A 19,087-nucleotide genomic window follows, 5' to 3' on the forward strand; every position below is an offset into this window, starting at 1 on the left:
ATAACTAAGAAACTTGATCTTGCTTACTGCCTTTCACTCCATTATCCCGGTTTTGAAGTGGCGAATTTTGTGAAAGCACTTAGAGTTAGATTTTTTTCCCCACCTGATTCTCCTTAAAATCATTTTCCTTCTAAGTGTAACCAAGCTGGGCATGGTGATAACAGACCTGTAATCCCAACATCCTAGATGACTGAGACAATGGGGTAATGAGTTCAAGGTCAAGCCAGGCTACATAAGACTACCCTATCTCGGAAGTTAAGTCTTACCAGTAGTCTGCATATAGATTCTTTCTCAGTCTTGATGAAATAACCAGTCCTTGTTTTGTTGTGGTTTAAAGTGATTATTAAGCCCGGTGTGGTGGTGCACATTTTGAATCCCAGCACTTGGGAAGCAGATCTGTGAATTCAAAGCCAGCCTGGTCTACAAAGGACAGCCAGGGCTACACAGAGAAATTCTGTCTTGAAAAACAAAACAAAACAAAACAAAAGTGATTATAATGTATGTAATTGGCCCAAGAAATTGATTCCTAAATTGTCTTTTACTTTCAGGCAGTTCATCCAGGACTATGGTATGCAGTACAGTTATCACATTTATAGTATCCTAGAGACAGTAGCAGCACTGAATCAGCACATTGTCATACAACTGATTCCTACCCTCACTCAGTCTCTGAAGCATTCAGAGCTGAAATGGGGCCTTGGCAGAAATATTGCACAAAGGTATGTTTGATAATCATAATATTTTGAGTATCATGTTTTATCTTTTTATTAACATTTATTGCCCACTCAGGAAAATGGGATATTTTCTTTTGAGATGAAAACTATTTAATGCTGTGGCGACGGTCAGTTTTGTAAAGCCTGCATGAGTAGACACAGTGTGGTTTAGCAGGGATCTCATGTCACTTCCATGTTCCTGCTGACATGGCCGCCACAAAGCTTCATACCTCGGTGGTGCTTATCTTTTCAAAGTGCAGTGTCCTTATGGAGAGGAGGATTTCAAAGCCTCAGGTGACTTGTCTCACAAAACCCATGCTGACATATATATAACTGACCAGCTGTGTCCAGTGTATCCGATGAGTAAGGCAAGTGACCCAGATAGTCTGTGTTTGGTTATTAGCTAGTTAGGCTCTCGTGTTTTGTTTATAAGCTTATAACCCTCCCAAAATTAGTGCTGACTGTGTAGACATGCATCATTCTAAGAATAAAGCTATAGTTCCTGAAGAGTCTGTTTTAGAAGAGTCGGTACTGGCAGCGTTAGATTAGTAGTATTCCTGAGTTATGTTACAGAATGGAACCTTTGTTCACATTGCGTGTGTAGACTGTTTGACCGACAGCAACTTACGGATGAAAGGGTTTATTTTGCTGACTCTTCCAAGTCAGGGCAGGGGCTCACCCAGAGCAGGAACCCAGAGGCAGGAGTTGATATAGAGGCCATGAAGGGTGCTACTAAGTAACTGGCTTGCCCCTCATGGCTTGCTTAGCCTCTTTTCTTATAGAACCCAGGACCATCAGCCCACAGTTGCCCCACCCACACTGGGCTGTGCCCTCCCAAATCAGTCACTAATGAAGAAGATGCCCGAGGAGCTTGCCTGCAGCTGCATCTTCCAGAGGCATTTTCTCAGCTGTGGCTCCCTACTCTCAGATGATATGTATTCCATTTTAGTTGAAATGTTTTTAGGGTAGTCTCCGGTCTTAGTTCACCTAAAGACATGGCTAAATTGAATATGACCTTAGCTAAACTAGCAGAGTCCATCTTTGTAGTACAGTTAATGAAAACTTTGAAAAGGAATGCCCAAGGCTACACAGAGCGTCTCTGTGCCACAGTATTACATCTCTTCTATGACGAACTTGGCTGGCCTCTGACTGTTTTCTGCAGAGAAAAGATTAGATCCTTTCAAATCACAGCCTTAAAGAAATGGACCCACTTCACGTCATAGAACAGGCTGTTGCAAAAACTGCTACTGTCTATCTTCTGGGCACTTCTCGTGAAAGGACTAGACTTCCCATGTGAGCTCCTTCCACAGGACAGTTTGCCGCTCCTGGTGGCCCTGAATGTTCACAAAAAGGATTGGTTTTAGAGATTCAGAATCCCACAGGTATTTAAACTAGTGAAAGAAATTCCAGGAGAATACTTCTTAAAGCATCTCAGATGGTGGGAGCTATGTTAACGAACGATAAAATTTTCTCCCCAGTCTCACCCTCGTGGAGCCAGGCCACAGGGGCGGCATGGCTCGCCTGTATCTCTCTGCCTGTATAAACCCTTTCCCTTCTGTATTGGGTAAAAAAAATAAAGTAAAATCTTAAATACCAGGAAGTACTACAGAATATTTGAAACAACATTTTATTTTCAAACTGTTATTCATGATAAGGAGAAGGTAAAGAAAAAAAAATAGGGCATGTGGTGGTGTTCCGACAGTAGTTTGTCCTGGTAGGAACACTTCCGTTGTATACTTTTGTTGTCAAGACATGTCCCTGTTGTAGCCATGCCACCCTTCAGCAGGGTGCTGTGAGTACATTGTGTTATGGGTAGGCATTCCTTCATAAGTGAACTTCTTTTTCTTTTCTTTTCTCCTTAAACAGGGAAGCTTATAGCAAACTTTTATCTCACCTAGGACAGGTGGGGCAGGAGGAGAAGCGGAGCCTGGAAAGCAACAAGCTATGATGCTGCTGTGTGCGTCTTCCTGTCTGATGTCTCTGTCTACAGCTGCCTGGGCCACCCCAGCTGGTACCTTGATTAATTGTAGTGTTGTATCACAAATAATTTCCTTCTTTCCTGTATGTAAAAAGTATATAAATAAGGAATGAAGGCTAATTAGTAACTGTATAATAGGATACTGGAACTTTGTAAAACTCTGCTCTGTCTTGAAGAGATTTTTAACTAAATTAAAGACTTTTGAGCCAGAACAGTTCTCTGTGAATGTCATCCAGAGTGTGCTGATACCCTACTTAGTGCTACTCAGTGACTGGCTTGTTCTTCTCACTTATGTATTTGTGTGTGTGTGTGTTCATGTGTTTCCCCCCCCCCCCCATAACCTTACTGGTCTGGTCTGTTTCACTGCTTAAAAGAAAGTGAGTATCAGGTGATGGGGCTGTATATTTGTTTTCTTTGTTATAAAGCAAAGTTAGCAAGTAAAACATTTACAAAAATTGTAAATAATAAGTAAAGGTGTGCTTAACTCTTAGGAATCACACTGATTCTAACTGAAGGATTATACACACCATTTATTGTAAAGTTTTAAAACTATATCAAGAGAGCTTTTGTGTACATTCTAGATTGCTAGATTTCTTCTTCTTCTTTTTTTCTTTTTTCCTGTATTCATCTTCCAGAATTGTCATTAAAAGGCTTATCAAGGGAGAGGAACGATGGAGCCTTTAAAGAAATAATTAATATTCTGGAAGCACGCATGGAGGCTGTGTGCTTCGCCTTCCAGGTCTTTCTTGACTCCTTTCTGTTGTGCACATCACTAAAGACAAGAAATTTCAGCCAGTCCCTTCCAGCCAGGACCCTTCATGGGTCTCAAACCAGGTGGTTACTGCACCGTTCTCATGGACAAAAAAGATTAATAATATTTTTTTTCCACAGTATTGTAGGAATCCATGAGGTGATGTATGTTAAAATGTCTGAGTTCTTTTAGTTTACAAACAGGATTAGTAATCATAATATTATGAATATTATGCTATTCATAATAAGTTTAGAAGGAAAGTATGTGTGGTAGTTTGTATGACAGTGCCCCCTAGAGGCTCCTTTATTTGAGTGCTTGGTGCCAGTTGGAAGGTTTAGGAGATGGAGCCTATATGGAGAAAGTATGTCACTGGAAGTGGGCTTTGGGGATTTAAAACTGCACTGTTTCAGGAAGGGTTCTCGGCTTGCTGCTCACAGCTCAAGAGGCAGTCTCTAAGCTTACTGACTCTGTTGCCATGCCTCTACCTAATTTACGTATCACTCTGGAACCGTAAGCTGAATAAACTTTCTTTGGTTTTTCGAGACATGGTTTTTCTGTGTAGCCTTGGCTGTCCTGGACTCACTTTGTAAACCAGGCTGGCCTTAAACTCAGAGATCCGTCTGCCTCTGCTTCCCTGAGTGCTGTGACGTGTGCACCATCTAAACTATCTTCCTTTGTCTTTGGCATGTTGTTTATCACAGAGCAGAGAAGCAGCTAAGTGTGTTCATCAGTTGTAAATGGGGAGCCCAGGGTTCTGGGAGGTCTGGGCTTGTTTTGTTTTTTGTTTATCATGTTTTAACTTTTAATTTGGGGGGAGGTGTTGTATTCTTTATTGGTATTTTCTTAAGAAAACACCTCAAACTTCTAACTCAGAAGGGAAATAGAGACTGAGGGTATAGCTCAGCTGTTGAATACTTGGTCATGATGAAACAAAGCCTTGGGTTTGGTTTCCAACTGAGTAAAAATCAACAAAAAAGCAATAGTGTTAAAAAATTTCTTTTAAGTTAAAAAAAATGTAGTCAACATTCTCTAGCGCTTTCCTAATTCTAATCTCTGCAATCTAGATGTATATGTTACTTTTATAATAGGCAAATGGTCTATTTTTCTCCCCAAATCAACTGTCATTACTTCCAACAAATGGATGCGAGGCTGTGAAAGAGACTACATAGCAAAGGATTTCCTCTCATTGTGACAGTGGCTAGTCTAATGCTACATCACATTGTGTGCGTCAGCAGCTAATGGTTGTGAGTCCAGCCTTTAACAACAGAGCCAAAGAGTTCTGATTTCTCTAAGGCAACCCAAAAAGACCATTAAAGGGTTGGGAATCTAGCTCAATGACAGTGGCTTGTGTGAGGTCCTGAATTCAATTCCTAGCACACACAAAAATATAGAATAACATGCCACATCAGAGAGAGCAAGAGTGCACTCCTTTCCCCCAAGATCATTTTCAAATGTATTTTACAGACAGGATGTCATCAGTGGCACATGCCTATAATTACAGAATTGGAAAAGGCTGATGCAAGTGGATTGTCACTAGTTCATGCCCAGTCTGAGCTTGAGTGAGGACCTATCTATCTCAAACCAAAAAGAGGGCAAGAGGATATGTTTTAGAACATTTTGCATAGAGTTTGGAACATAGGGGACAGGAGAAGCTGCTACTCAGTTACACATATAATTAAGATTTGTTCTTGAAAATAAGTAACAAGTGCTGTCTCCACAGGTAAGTACTTATCCTACAGACATGAGGTCCTGAGTAAAAGCAGGAAGCCAGGCATGAGATGGGATCCCTGAGGAAGAAGCTGGGTTTCTTTCAAGATGTTTTTCCTCCCCTGCTGGGGATGGGCCTTGTTCATATGGATTTATGTCTGTGAGATGCTTTTCATAATTATCCCCTTCTCTGTAAAATCTCTCCTGAACCTTCTTCACTTTGCCACTATACTTATGGCTCCTTGCATTCTTGACCTTTACTTGATACCTGCTTTCTTAAACTTTGGTGGTTTGGATGAGAATGGCCTCTACAGGCTCCTATTTTTGAGAGCTTGGTCCCCATTTAGTGGAACTGTGGGAAGGATTAAGAGGTATGGACTTATTGGAGAAGATGTGTCACTTGGGCTGGGCCCAGAGGCTTCAACAGCCCAGGTCAGCCCCATTCTCGGACGTTCTATGACTGCCACCACACCCCCCACCATGGTCATGGACTAATAAGCCTCTGAAGCCAGGCAAGCCCCCCAATTAGATGCTTATTTCAAAGGTTGTCCTAGCTGTGGTGTTTCACCACAGCAGCAGAACAGGAACTAGGACAAAGCCCGTTTCCCCTCAAGTTGCTTCTTGCACCATTGAAGGAAGCCATCTCTTCTTACATCCGGTGTGTTCTTGGTTTTCATGGTCTTTGGCCTCTGTGACATTCGAATTTTCCCTTCTCCTCCATTACTCCTCAAGGATGCTTTCTCTTTCTACACACATTGTATCTTAAGAACATCTGATGGACTAGCCTGACTCCATTCTAAGATTAGAAGCCATCTTATTACAAGGTCAAAATAAATTCATTACTGTTTTCTGAAAAACTCAATTTTGACCGTTTCTTGAGCCATTTTCTGGAATTGAATATGTTCCACCTCCTAACCCTTGATCTCCACCCTGATGTTATGCCAAATAATTCTGAGATGTTAAACCAAATTACAGCATAACCAAAAATCCTCCACCCCTTGCAAACCCTCTGGCTTTGGGGCTATATAAACCCCACTTTCTCCTGTGCTTATTGCCGTCCTTTCAAACCCCACTTTAGGGAGACAGACAGCCCTATGTGACAGAAAATAAAGCTTTCTTAATTAAACTGAAAGATTTTGGACAGTGGTCTCTCATGCTTGATGGGAATAGCACCGAGGGCTTCTTTCTCTCACCCTGGTGGTGAGCTGTGCCCTTCTTCTGTTTCTGTATTCTTTTAGTAGTGAACTGTTCCCACAGGCTCATAACCTCTGTCCCTCCTCCCTTCCTGAAACAGCACTTCTGTGTAGCCCTGGCTAGCCTGGAACTCACTATGTAGACCAGGCTGTCCTCAAACCCAGAGACCCACCTGCCTCTGCCGGGCAAGTGCTGGCATTAAAGACGTGAGCCGCTACCTTGTCTCTAATCTATTTGTGGTGCTAATTTTTTTTCAACCTCATTTGTTCAGTGCTTTAAAATCTTAGGGCAACATGACAAGCTGTCCATGTCACCTGTTTTTATTTTCTGCACAAGAACACTATTTTCCCAAGATCACATAGCTATGCAATCTCAGAAATATCTTAGACCCTGTATTTTCCTCTGCTTTTGCTAACCAGCAGACTCTTGAATCCACCCTTTTCCCTTTACAGTGGCTTGCATCTGAACATTTCTCTTTTCCCTCTCAGGTCCTGCAAGCTGCTTCCTTATCGCTGGTGTGTGTCCCTGCTGTGTGTCCTACGGGCAGTTCTGAAACGAGGCCTCCTAAAGTAGTCTCCTTTCACTGCCGCCTTGCTGCAGGCCTCCACTAACTTCCCCCTTGTTCAGCTGATGCATTAGATGTCAGCCTGACCACTTTATGTCACCTAACTGGACTATAATACATTTTTATCATATCCACCCTTCTTCATTCTTCCAACTCTTCCCAGGTTCCTTTCACACACATCCTATCAAATCTATGTCCTCAGTTTAGGAGAGGTAGCTGAGAGTTCTACATCCATATCAGCAGTCAGCAAGAAGAGAGTGATCCCCAGTACGGAGGGGAGCAGCGGCAAGGAGGAGGAAGATGGGGAGGAGAGAGAGAGAGAGAGAGAGAGAGAGAGAGAGAGAGAGAGAGAGATCCTAGAACTCCTGCACCAATGTAGCTCATGGCAGCTCAGTATCCAAATGGGTTCCCTACTAAGGGGAACAGGGACTGTCTCGGACATGGACTCAGTGGCTGGTTCTTTGATCCCTTCCCCCTGAGTGGGGAGCAGCCTTACCAGGCCACAGGGGAAGACATTGCAGCCAGTCCTAATGAGACCTGATAGGCTAGGGTCAGATGGAAGGGGAGAAGGACCTCCCCTATCAGTGGACTTGGAGAGGGGAGTGGGAGGAGATAAGGGAGGGAGGTTGGGATTGGGAGGGAATGAAGGAGGGGGCTACAGCTGGGATGCAAAGTGAATAAACTAATTAATATTTTAAAAAATTAATAATAAAAAAAAAATCAGCCAGGAAGGAAATGGACAGTCTTCAAGTTTCTTTTCTCCAGGCTCCCCTGATTTCCCTGAATTTTGTTCATTCTCCGTTTTGGTTCATTCAGTTGGTCATTGTGGTTTATCATCCTTTTCATGAAGCTGAAAATTAATAAATCATTTCTATAGAAACTTAAAGCAATTAAATAGGAAGAAGAATGTACATATTGGCTGTGTGAGCATTCCACTCAAATACCCATAAAGCACCAGATGGGGTGGGCATAAAAGATGATTGAAGGGCAACAGAGTGATGAAAATGTTTTATCAGACATTAAGATTTGGTTTTGATTTTAAACTTCAGTTTAATTAGCATCTAATTAGATGGTTTCCGTGGGTAACAAGAATTTGGAGGCTCATCTGCAAAAATCAATCAGTATTGAGTTCATTTTCACTAGAAGGATTTCATAATTTTAAATACCTGTGTCTTTTCCTATCATTTTTTTCGTAAGTGAAATCACATGATGCGTGATGCTTCAGTGATGATAGGCCCGTGAGCCCGTGGCAGAGCTACGAAGTTCCTGACCTAAGTGGATAGCCACTGTAACATACAGTGTAAGATATGTGACACTTGTGATGTGGGGTCAGGTGAGCTCACTGCCAGACACAGGACCAGATACAGCACATACACATGACAGATGACTTGGGGCCTTTGCGTGTTCATTCCCTCTCGCTGCCTTAGGTTATACTCCCAATGTATAAAAGTACTGGGGAAAATGTGTGGTAGGACAGTGTGCCTTCTTACACCAGCACCACAAATCTGCATAGCACCCAGAGGCCGCAAGTACTGACTGACTGCCACCTGTTGCATGAGCACGATGATTGTACCCAAGGATGCATGTCTCAGAACATATCCCAGTCATGCATGATAGATGGCTGCATTTGATTTGCTTTCTGTCTCAGCGTTTAGTTAAGAAAATACTCTTTTTATGTCTTGGACTAATTGATTTTTATTATCTTGTAGCATTTACCATATCTTTTTGTAAGTTTGCTGGGGAATTTTTTTTTAGTGGTTTGTTTTCCTGGTGATTTGGATTTGTTGAGACAGCGGCTCCCTGTATGAGGTCACCATGTAGATCAGGCCAGACTTGACGACCTATGCCTCAGGCACCCGGTGGAAGATTACAAGTATGTGTTCCACACTGGCTGCACTTTTAAACAAAGAGTTCTTTTACCTTTTTTCTGTATTTGTGTATATGTGTGGGCATGGATGCAAGTGCGTGTGTGTGTGTGTGTGTGTGTGTATGTATGTATGTATATATGTATGTATGTATGTTTAGGGCAAGGGACAACTTGGAAGAGTCAGTTTTCTTCTACCATGTGGTCCCAGGGCTCTAAAGCAGGTCATCATGCTTGGCGATAGCATCTTTACCCTCTCACTGGCCCTTTCTTGTTTTTAAGATATTTTGTTCACTCCCCAAGCATGGTTGGCTATCATAAAAAGCTAAAATGTTATGCTCAGGATGCGAGGCTAAGCACTGCACTCAGGGTCAGCCTCTTTCGACCCAGAGAAGAGCATGTCTGAATGCATGCGGGTTGATGCCCCAGGTCCCGCCTCTGAGAAAAAGGTATCAGACGGGTCTGATGCTCTTTGGGTGGATGACACCTAAATGAACATCGGTACAAAGTCCCAATTTATTTCTAATATCAGAGATCAGACCTCTACTCTTGCCTGATGCATCTAAAACAAAAAGGGGGAACTGTAGAGAGCTGCGTAATGTCGCACCTTAAAGATGGAGCTGGTTTCCGCCTTCCACCTTCCTTTTTTACATTCCCACATCCTTTACTTGGGACCAAAACAAAAAACATATTCACATGACACAACTGAGTTTCCAAAGAAGCCAAAAACTTCCACTCCAGTAGAAATTTTAGCCAGAGTGGTTAAGCAAGAGACAGAATGGGTCTAGAGAGATGGTTCAGCAGTTAAACTCTGCACTGCCTTTCTAGAGGACCAGAGTTCAGTACCCAGAACCCATACTGGGTGGCTCACAACCCTGCAATTCCAGCCCTGGGGGGTATGATACGTTTTTAGCCTCTGGGGACACCTGCATTCACAAGCATATATCAGCACACTGACACACATATATGAATACTTACCCATTGCTAGTGGGAGTGCAAATGGTGCTGCCGCTGTGGGCATCAGTATGCTTGTTCCTCAGAATGCTGAGAACTGACCTACCTCAAGACCGAGCTATACAACTGTTAGGCATATAGCTGAAGACTTAAAATCTTACTACATCCATGTTTACTTCTTTTTTTTTTTTTTCAATGCAGTTTATTCAGGAACCTTGAACAATCCTCGGACCCTGGGGAAAGCCAGCCCACAGCTTAAATAGCCTCTGGGTAGCCAACCCAGGCGTGCCACGTGGGCAATGCAGATAGGTCCACATACATGGAAGCAAGCCAGATCCTCAGCCTTAGCCAAATGTGGAATTATTCGTGACAGAGAGCACTCACCATCGGGAAGGTGGAAGGCAGTGTGATGCAGCCATGATCATTCAGGCCTTTACAGCCATTGAAGCAGGACATTCTCCCCAAGCATGGTTGGCTACCATAAAAAGCTAAAATGTTACGCTCAGGATGCGAGGCTAAGCACTGCACTCAGGGTCAGCCGCTTTGGACCCAGAGAAGAGCAAGTCTGGTTGCATGCGGGTTCATGCCCCAGGTCCCACCTCTGAGAAAAAGGTATCGGACGGGTCTGATGCTCTTTGGGTGGATGACACCTAAGTGAACATCAGTACAAAGTCCCAATTTATTTCTAATATCAGAGATCAGACCTCTACTCTTGCCTGATGCATCTAAAACAAAAAGGGGGAACTGTAGAGAGCTGCGTAATGTCGCACCTTAAAGATGGAGCTGGTTTCCCGCCTTCCACCTTCCCGATGGTGAGTGCTCTCTGTCACAAACAACTCCACATTTGGCTAAGGCTGAGGATCTGGCTTGCTTCCATGTATGTGGACCTATCTGCATTGCCCACGAGGCACGCTGGGGTTGGCTACCCAGAGGCTATTTAAGTTGTGGGCTGGCTTTCCCCAGGGTCAGAAGATTGTTCAAGGTTCCTGAATAAACTGCATTGAGAAGAACAAAAAAAAAAAAAAAAAAATTAGAAGAAGAGGAGGACCTCCCCTATCAGTGGACTTGGGGAGAGGCATGCATGCAGAAAGGGGGGGGGGAGGGTGGGACCGGGAGGGGTGGAGGGAGGGGCTTATGGGGGGATACAAAAGGAATAAAATATAATTAATAAAAGTTAAATAAAAAATTTAAAAAAAGATAACAAAAATATTTTCTTAAATAATAAATGGACTTACTGCATGTATTGTCACAAAATGCCTTTTTTTTCCTCATTTGGTTTTGTTGGGTTTATTTTTGAGTGTCTTCTGTATCCCAGGCTAGCCTTTAGTATGTAATCTTCCTGCGTCAGCCTTCCACCACGTGCTGGAATGATGGAGTGGCAGGTTTGTATCACCACAGTCCCCACATTCAGTTTCCATAGAATCTTTGACAGTTAAGATTGTATGTAAAATTTGTTTCTCCATCTTGGGAAACCCTTGAGGGAAACCTTGAAATCTGCTTTCTCAAGTCCTTCATCTTTTCTGTACTGAGCAAAACCGTATGCCTCTCCTTCTTAGAGTTAAATATAATGCCTAGTGAAACAAAGTATAAAACGTTGGTAGAGACAATTTGCTTTATTTGGTTAAAACAATCACTCAGTCTAGGATTCTAGCAGAATAGCATATTCTTTCCTATTTTTGATTAGATTTGAGAGCTGTGTTTTCACTGTGATAAGCTGTATGGTGAGGTTACCCAATTCAGTACCCCATGATTATAATTTACCAATTTTGTTATTTTATATATCTATTTATGAAAGACAGGGTCAAAATCTCTGTTTCAGGCTTCCTTTTTTGAACTCTCTTGTTAGCCAAGACTTCTCAAGCATACTGGGATTACAAGCATGAGCCACCACAGCCAGCTCCATGCAATACTGGTATGGAAACCCAGTCTTCCTGCAGGCAAGGCAAGCACTCTGCCAATGGAGCCGCATCCCCAGGACTGACTTAGAACTTTGTTGTGCTGGTAGTTACCCAGCTTGTTATAGATATTATCATATATGTAATTTATAGGTTGTTTGCATATAAAGATAAGTATATAAAATTTAATGTATGCGTCTACCTTACATTGTGCTAGTGATTATACAATGAAAATAATGAGCCGTGTTACCTAGAGAAACAGTATCTGTCTTGTCCCTGTTGCACTTAACCTTTGTATAAAAACAATTGAAGATTTTAACTTTTGCACTAGCTAAGGAGATGCTGTTCGTGTATGTCAAGTGCAAAGAAAGCAAGGAGAAAGTACAAAAAGTGTCACATTTGCAATTTTGTTGGCATTTTATTTTTAAAGATTAGGAGTTTATTGCATCTTACATTTTAGATAGAGCTGTGTCTTTGCTAGTTTCCTCTCATAGTAGAATGATTGTTGAAACTTTTTGTTTTTGTTTTTTAAAGTAAAATCTTCATTTGATGTTTAAGTGCTTCAAGGTCTTATGGTCTTATGTGGAAAGTAAAATACAGTCTTTAATTCTAAAGATTGAAGATGGGAGATAAGTTACTATAGGATGCTACACTTAAATAATAAGTGGCAATACAGCTGAGTAGTTCAGGTGGGATTTGCTTATCTATATCAAGTATAATTTCACAGATTATTTTCATTGTAGATAATTTTGCAGAAAAGAGTCCAATTATGCAATCTTTTTTTCTTTTTACTAAAAGAGTATGACAGTTTTGATGCTGTTTTTTAATTTTACATGTGAAGAATAGAATATGTCCAAACTTTGCAGAAAGTGAATCAATCATGAGGACCAGCAAGGGGCAACTGGTAATTTATGCTGGCCTAAGTGAATAGTTAGAAATGAATCAGGGAACATTCTAAGGTCATCTCAAGCTCCCTTACCATTATCAGTCAGGCATGCTTATTTTAAAGCCATTTTCTTTCATTCAGTGGGTATAGGACCTGGGAACATAAATAGAACTTAATGATTTTACATGATAAACTACTAGAGAGAAAATTCATATACCAAGTAGAAAGTCTGAAACATTTCTTATTTAGGTCTGTGTTGAAACAAATCAGAGGCAGGAGTGCACTTTCCAGACAGAACATATGAGTTTATTTCTGAAGGCTCAGAGGCAGCTTTTAAAAATGGTCTCACCATTACCTGAATCAGCTGTCACTGTTCACAGTCCACATGCTCCTTGTTCCTGTTTGAACTTCTGTTTTTTGTTTTTGTTTGTTTGTTTGTTTTACCCTTTCTGTCACTTCCTGTCCTGTAACCCCAGCAACTGTTATAGAGATTGTTTATATCAGGTATCATATAGCATTGTGTAAAATTAATGAATTTGTTAAGGTAAGATTGTTTCATTTGGGAGGATCATGAGTTGGATACCAGCATAGCTATGTAGCCAATTGAAGATCACCCTGAACAAAAAGAAAAGGATTATTATTTTTTCATTTACTTATGATGATTTAAAAAAGTGATTATTCAAGTAAAGCAGACAATTTCTATGACATAAGCAAATGACTCAGCAGCTGAGAGAAAATAGTCTTCCCTTTAATAAAAATGACCTTAAGTCTTGGCAAAATTAGAAAAAACAGACATGTCGAATTTTTAAGGTGATTCATTTTTAGTTAGGGATAAAGCAAACCCAAAATTCTGTATTACAAAAAAATTGTGCATTATTAAAACTGGTGATAGTAAAAAAAAAAAAAAAAAAAAAAAACGTTTTGGCAGTAGCAGAAAATCCCACAAGTACTCAAGACTGACATAGCCTTTAACAATTTGGAAAATGTCTATTATATCTGCTGACTCTCAGCTCAGTCTTATATCACAGCCTTCTATGGTGCCATGGTTAGTATAGCTATTTTTTTTTTTTTTTAATTTTAGATTAGGCATTTAAGAGAATTCTTTGAGGCAAGAATTTGTACAAGTTTAGGGATCTTTGGCTTTCTTACTTAGGATAGGTGCATTGTCTTTCTGATGCTCTCAGACTCATTTATCCCACAGGACCTTTTCTACATTCCATCTTGAAATTTATAAACTTGAACATAACGTGGTTTCAGTTACAGCACTCTAAAGACAGTAAAACACCTTAGAATTTGAGTAAAACTTTTTCTTAGGCAAAGTTCTGAAGATTTGCCTAATCCTCAAGACATTTTTTTTTCAGTTAATGTGAAAATTAGTAATTATCCTCTTTCAAGGGTGAGAAACCCAAGCCCTATAAAGTTCCGATACAAGGTCAGTGTAACGGAGGTTGGAAACGAAGTTTTCCAAGTCTGTTACTCCTAACACCTTGAATAAAATATGGCACTTAAAGCTTATGATGTCATCCTGCTGAAGCTCTTCTGAGCAGAGCTGCAGAATGTTAAGTTTGAAAAATGACACGCTGATGTTTAGTAAAAGGCATAGGTACAGAAGGATATGAGAAAACTGAAGCCATGTGTCAAAGGGGCCTTACTAACAGTGTCACATGATCCAACAGCACTGATTATAACAGGGTTACAAGGAATGTTTTAAAGATCCATGAAACAATAGCGTGCCAGGAGGATGACAGTAAGGTGCACCACAACCAAAGTCACACATTGTATGTTAACATACACCAAAAGAAGTGGCAAAGTTCCCAGTAATATGTTTTAGAAAATTATTCATTTTTTTGCTAGTATTTCTCACAATTTTAGACCTGTAAAACAAGACAGGGAAGCATCGGCGCTGAGGATGTTCATGCCCCGTATCCAGATGTCGAGCTCTCATCGCTCTCCTGGTGGTGGTGGCTGAGAGTGCTGGCTTTTCAGACAGTGCCGATCCTGTGGTGAGGCACTTGAAGAGTCTGAAGATTAGGGCATGTGAAATATGGAGCCGGAAGGAAGCATGCTGCTATTCCGTTCGAAGCAAAGGGAAGTGTGGGTCCATAGAACACCTCTTCTTTGCCCTCTCTGCTTACGTCCAATACCTACACCAAATAGGGGGAGGCGTTACTCAGAAGTGTGTATGTGTGAAAAAGGGCGCCTTAGGCATTATTTTTCTCACTGGATGTATTCGTTACTTTTCTGTTGCTTTGATAAAATAGGACCATGTACCCCCGGCTTGCCTACAGACCAGTCCTTTGGAGATAACTTTCTTAATTATGGTTCCTCTTGTAAAATAACTTTAGCTGTGTCAAGTTGATGGGGGGGGGCCCAAAAGCAAAACAAACAGAAAAACAGGACAGCTGACCCCTTGTCAACTTGTCATACAGACAATTCAGCTATAATACTTTTTTGTTCACCCATAAGCTCTCGTATTAATACAATCTCAATGTTTACATTCTAGAGTTTTAGAGTCCCAGAAGTTCAGTCTCTATGAAAACACTATCTCACAGTTCATAGCCTCTGAAATATCCAGAGCCTCTTGACTGTGGGTTCCTATAAAATCAAAACACAAGTTAAACGCTTTCTTCCTCCAAGAGCTAAGAACCAGGGAGCAGTTCTCTAGCTCTGACATTTGAAGCACACACAACTTGTCTCAGCTCAGGCTGGCTCCACCCTACAGTTGCTGTTCTTAGCAGTCTTCTAGTGCCAGCATCTCCAAAATGCTAGGGTCTCTGCTCTAACTGTACCTTTACCATTAGCCTCTTCTGGCCTCGTACTCTGCCACATGGTTCCAAGCCTCAGCTTGTCTCCATGATTCTTTCAGTCCTGGGGCTTCCACTGCACCAGGCTGCACCTTCACCAGTGCCCTCTCCAGGCCTCTCAGGCAAAACCGCAGCTGTTCTCAGTGACCCCTTCATGCCTTCAGAAGCAGTACACCTGACAACTTTATGCATTACCAAGTTCAGCTGCTACTAGAAGGTAGTCTTGTCCACACCCCTCTCACCCCTGTTTGCTGACTCTGAGGAAACACTTCCCAGGTTTCACCTTGATGCTAGTCTCTTCTTAATCATTGAATGTCTCATCACCAGCTGACCAGGATCCATTGTCCCAGAAAAGCAAGGCTTCACTTTACTGGCTCTGGTGTTTTGTTAATCTTCACCCCTAGATGACCAGAACCATGGATTCTTAATTAAAAATATCTAATGACTTGAGGTAGTCTTTCAGGGACTCTCAACTTCCCTCTGAAACTATACACCAGGCCTCCATCATCTGCACTGCTCTCAGGCTTATCTTCTTGGCTCCCACAGCAGATCTCCAACTTCAGAGGATTAGATGCCTTTCCAGTCGAAAGTTCAGATACCACATTTCTCCTGAGAACAGCAATATCCCCTCTACCTGGTAAAATCTGTGTCTTAGGGTTTCTATTGCTGTGGTAAAACACCATGACCAAAGGCAACTTGGGAGTAAAAGGTTTATTTCATCTTACAACTCTTAGGTCACTCTCTATCACTGAGTGTGGTCAGGCCAGGAATCTGAAGGCAGGAACTGAAGCAGAAGTCATGGAGGAATACTATTTACTAGCTCAGCCCACTTTCTCATGCATCCCTGGACCACTAGCCCAGGGGTGGTACTGCCCGGATTGGACTGGGCCCTACCACGTCAATCCCTCATTAGGAGAATGCCTGACAGGCTTGCTTATGGAGATATTTTCTCAGTGGAGAGTCCCTCTTCTAAGATAACAAAACAAGACACTTTCTCAGACTTCTGTCTTAACTCCTTGTACCCTGTGGAACTTACCTGTCTTAGATAGCTGATCATAGGAAAAGATGAACTCCTTCCTAATAACCAAACCATGATTATTATCCTTTTGCTTCATTGTCCTTGTTGGTTTCAACTGCTCGTCCTCAGAGATCCCCTCACATACTGCCTCTCCTTGAATGCTCAGGTATTTCTTTTGCCATCAACATAGCAGTTGGCATGCCCTCCTCAGGTCCCTATTTCCAACAACTTTTTAAAGTTTTCTGATGTCCCAGAGCAGTGGTTCTCAACCTGTCATCCTCTGGGGGGAGGGGGCATGTCAGATATTTTGCATAATCAAATATTTATATTACAGTTCGTAACTAGCAAAATTACAGTTAGCAGCAAAATAATTTTATGGTTATGGGTCTCCACAACATGAAGAACTACATTAAAGGGTTGCAGCATTAGAAAGTTTGAGAACCACTGGTGTGTAGCAGTTTCCTCCAGGGTTAAAGCCTTCCATCATGGAAAGAATCTCATAAGACACAGGATGTAAAAGGGAGGTGAAAAAGCAGGATATTTTAGGACAGGATTTCTAGAGGAGGTGAAACAATGGGATGTTCTACGAAGAGATGAAACATTCCATCCTACAGGGAAGCTCTTTAACAGGAAGTACACAACTCCAAAAAGTTTCAGGAAGTCCCTGAAACTGACCTGATTCATTAGTCCTCTCCTTCCTAAAAGTTTAGAAACAGTAAAGACTACTGAGCATCACTCTTCAAGCCAACTACAAAGGTGATATTCAGACAAGGTGAGCTGCTTAGAGGACACTGAGACCTGGGAGCCTGAAAGAAACCCACCAAACAGCCTGGATGGAGCAAAGAGCTGCCAAACTGCCTAGACAAACCAAAACCAGAGAAACTGCCTTAGACCAGCAGAGGCTCTGTGAAAGGACAGTTTCCAACTTGTTAAGGTACCAGAAGATTGTACAGTCTGCTCCAGGTTCCCAGCTCTTGTGAGCTGTCACACATACTGGGTTGGGCTCTGGCGGCACAGCTGTCTTTGAGTTGTTTTTGCTCCTGTAAGTAACCCCTCACCCATATTTCTGTAGGTAATCCCAATAAAACTCATTGGTTCACCAAGTTTGACTTTGGTGCTCTCTGTAATTGTTCTGTCACTAGTTCCCCATTTAGGTGAGTAGAGGCCTGTTCACATCTCCTGATGAATGCTATTACACGGCAATTAGTATCCTCGTAAACCAAATGGACTAATTTGCAGGTGTTCTCTAAAACTGCAGGGTTCTGGGCCTCTTTATTTCCAAGAAAGGAGGAACCTCTTCATCCACAAGAGTGCTACTTCTATATAAACCATTCCTTAGTAGTCTGAAATACAGCCAAAAAAAGAAAAAAGAAAAAAAAAAAGTAAGCCTGAGCATCTGAATTTACATTCCAGCTCTAGGGGGCAGTACCCAGCCAGGGATGCTGATGGCCAGGGCTGGCTTGTTCCTCTTCCTGGTAGTCATTGGACCCTGACTTAGTTGTTTTTCAGCCTGTCTTTGTATACAAGTAACTGGACTCCCTTAGCAAGGACACCACCAAAATACATATCAACAGCATCCTCCAAAATTTCAGATACCAAATGAGCCCCTTGTCTCTCAGTGAGGTACAATAGCAACAGCTATGCCTCCATTTTTGCCTACTTAATGGAAACAAGTCAGAGATGTTAACTAGAGCCATGTCGCTTTGTAAAGCTCTACCATTTGGATTAAACAATAACAATTCATGTGAATTAATTTCTTAAGATTCTTACACTCCCTGACCTATGCACCCCCAGAAATAGCTGGATACCAGAGATGCATTAGTCACCCATACAAGGTAAAGTACTGCCTTCAGTTTTCAGAGAAGAAAACAGAAAAGCGAGTTTCTAGAGTGAACTTCGCTGTAAATAGTAGGTAGATCCAGCCAGTATTTTAATCCAAAGATGTAACCCAGAAGAGCAAGGACTTACTGCCTTCCCCCAAATGAGTACATTTTTAGAAGTCAGATAACGGTGAGTTAATCCTGAGAGCTTTTGTGTGGTTCCCTGGCCCCACAGCGGCTGCATATGTCAAGCAGACGTGATGTATTTAATCTGGGAAGGAAAAGGAAGGCTTTTGGCAGATTTTTTTCCAAAACACTCCCTTGTAAACTGGCAGAAAGAAAACATGGGGGAAACAGCAGTGCCAGATTGGCAGCATATCTCCCACCCAAAAGGAAGTAATCGTAAAGGAGAATACCAGTAGATAAGCTGGAAACACATCACCTGCACACCCACATGGCTGCCCATGTGTACCAGCCACCACTGGCACACCAGACTAGAGTCAGGCTGCATGCCAGACATCTCCTCCATGCCCACAAAATTAATAAGAGTGCCTTTTTTTTTTCTTTTCAGGATCTATATCCTATGAGTGCATCACTAGTGGTTCTAAACTTCACTCTTTAGACATGTTAGTGTAAGAACTTTCTAGCTTTGCCCAGCCTGGACTGTCTTGCAGCGAACGGAGTAGCAGATGCTAATTCGGTAATGGTTGAAATGGCTTATCATGTACGTCACCCCAGCTGGCTGACCCCACAAATGACTGTTAAATGAACCCGGATCACAGGCCAGAAGGGGAAGTCTGCTAAGACGAGTATTGGTTGTTATTTTTAAGGAAAACAAAATCAGTTTTGGATACTAATGAGAGAAGTCTAAACTATTTAACTATAATCTTCATTAATCAGCTCTGATAATTAGACTGCTCATTTACAAATTAATCTTGGAT

The 19,087-nt window shown here is 41.8% G+C and overlaps 2 protein-coding genes across 6 annotated transcripts in view; one reads left to right on the top strand and one right to left on the bottom strand.

The window, feature by feature from the left end:
* Mms22l (MMS22 like, DNA repair protein) overlaps positions 1-3,390 on the top strand; it is a 121,010-nt gene extending 117,620 nt beyond the window's left edge. For both annotated transcript variants that reach the window (XM_060386067.1, XM_060386066.1), the window contains exons 24-25: positions 549-716; positions 2,577-3,390. In XM_060386067.1, the coding sequence (XP_060242050.1) occupies positions 549-716; positions 2,577-2,658 (250 nt within the window). In that variant the 3' untranslated portion in view covers positions 2,659-3,390. The remainder of the gene's footprint in view (positions 1-548; positions 717-2,576) is intronic.
* Positions 3,391-11,321: 7,931 nt separating this feature from the next.
* Positions 11,322-19,087, bottom strand: part of Klhl32 (kelch like family member 32) — a 210,721-nt gene continuing 202,955 nt past the window's right edge. For 3 of the 4 annotated variants that reach the window (XM_060386069.1, XM_060386070.1, XM_060386071.1), the window contains one exon: positions 11,322-14,648. In XM_060386069.1, the coding sequence (XP_060242052.1) occupies positions 14,487-14,648 (162 nt within the window). In that variant the 3' untranslated portion in view covers positions 11,322-14,486. The remainder of the gene's footprint in view (positions 14,649-19,087) is intronic. The other variant, XM_060386068.1, reaches the window with a different exon arrangement.

The sequence above is a fragment of the Meriones unguiculatus genome, chromosome 6, assembly GCF_030254825.1.
Source record: "Meriones unguiculatus strain TT.TT164.6M chromosome 6, Bangor_MerUng_6.1, whole genome shotgun sequence".
Taxonomy (NCBI): Eukaryota; Metazoa; Chordata; class Mammalia; order Rodentia; family Muridae; genus Meriones; species Meriones unguiculatus.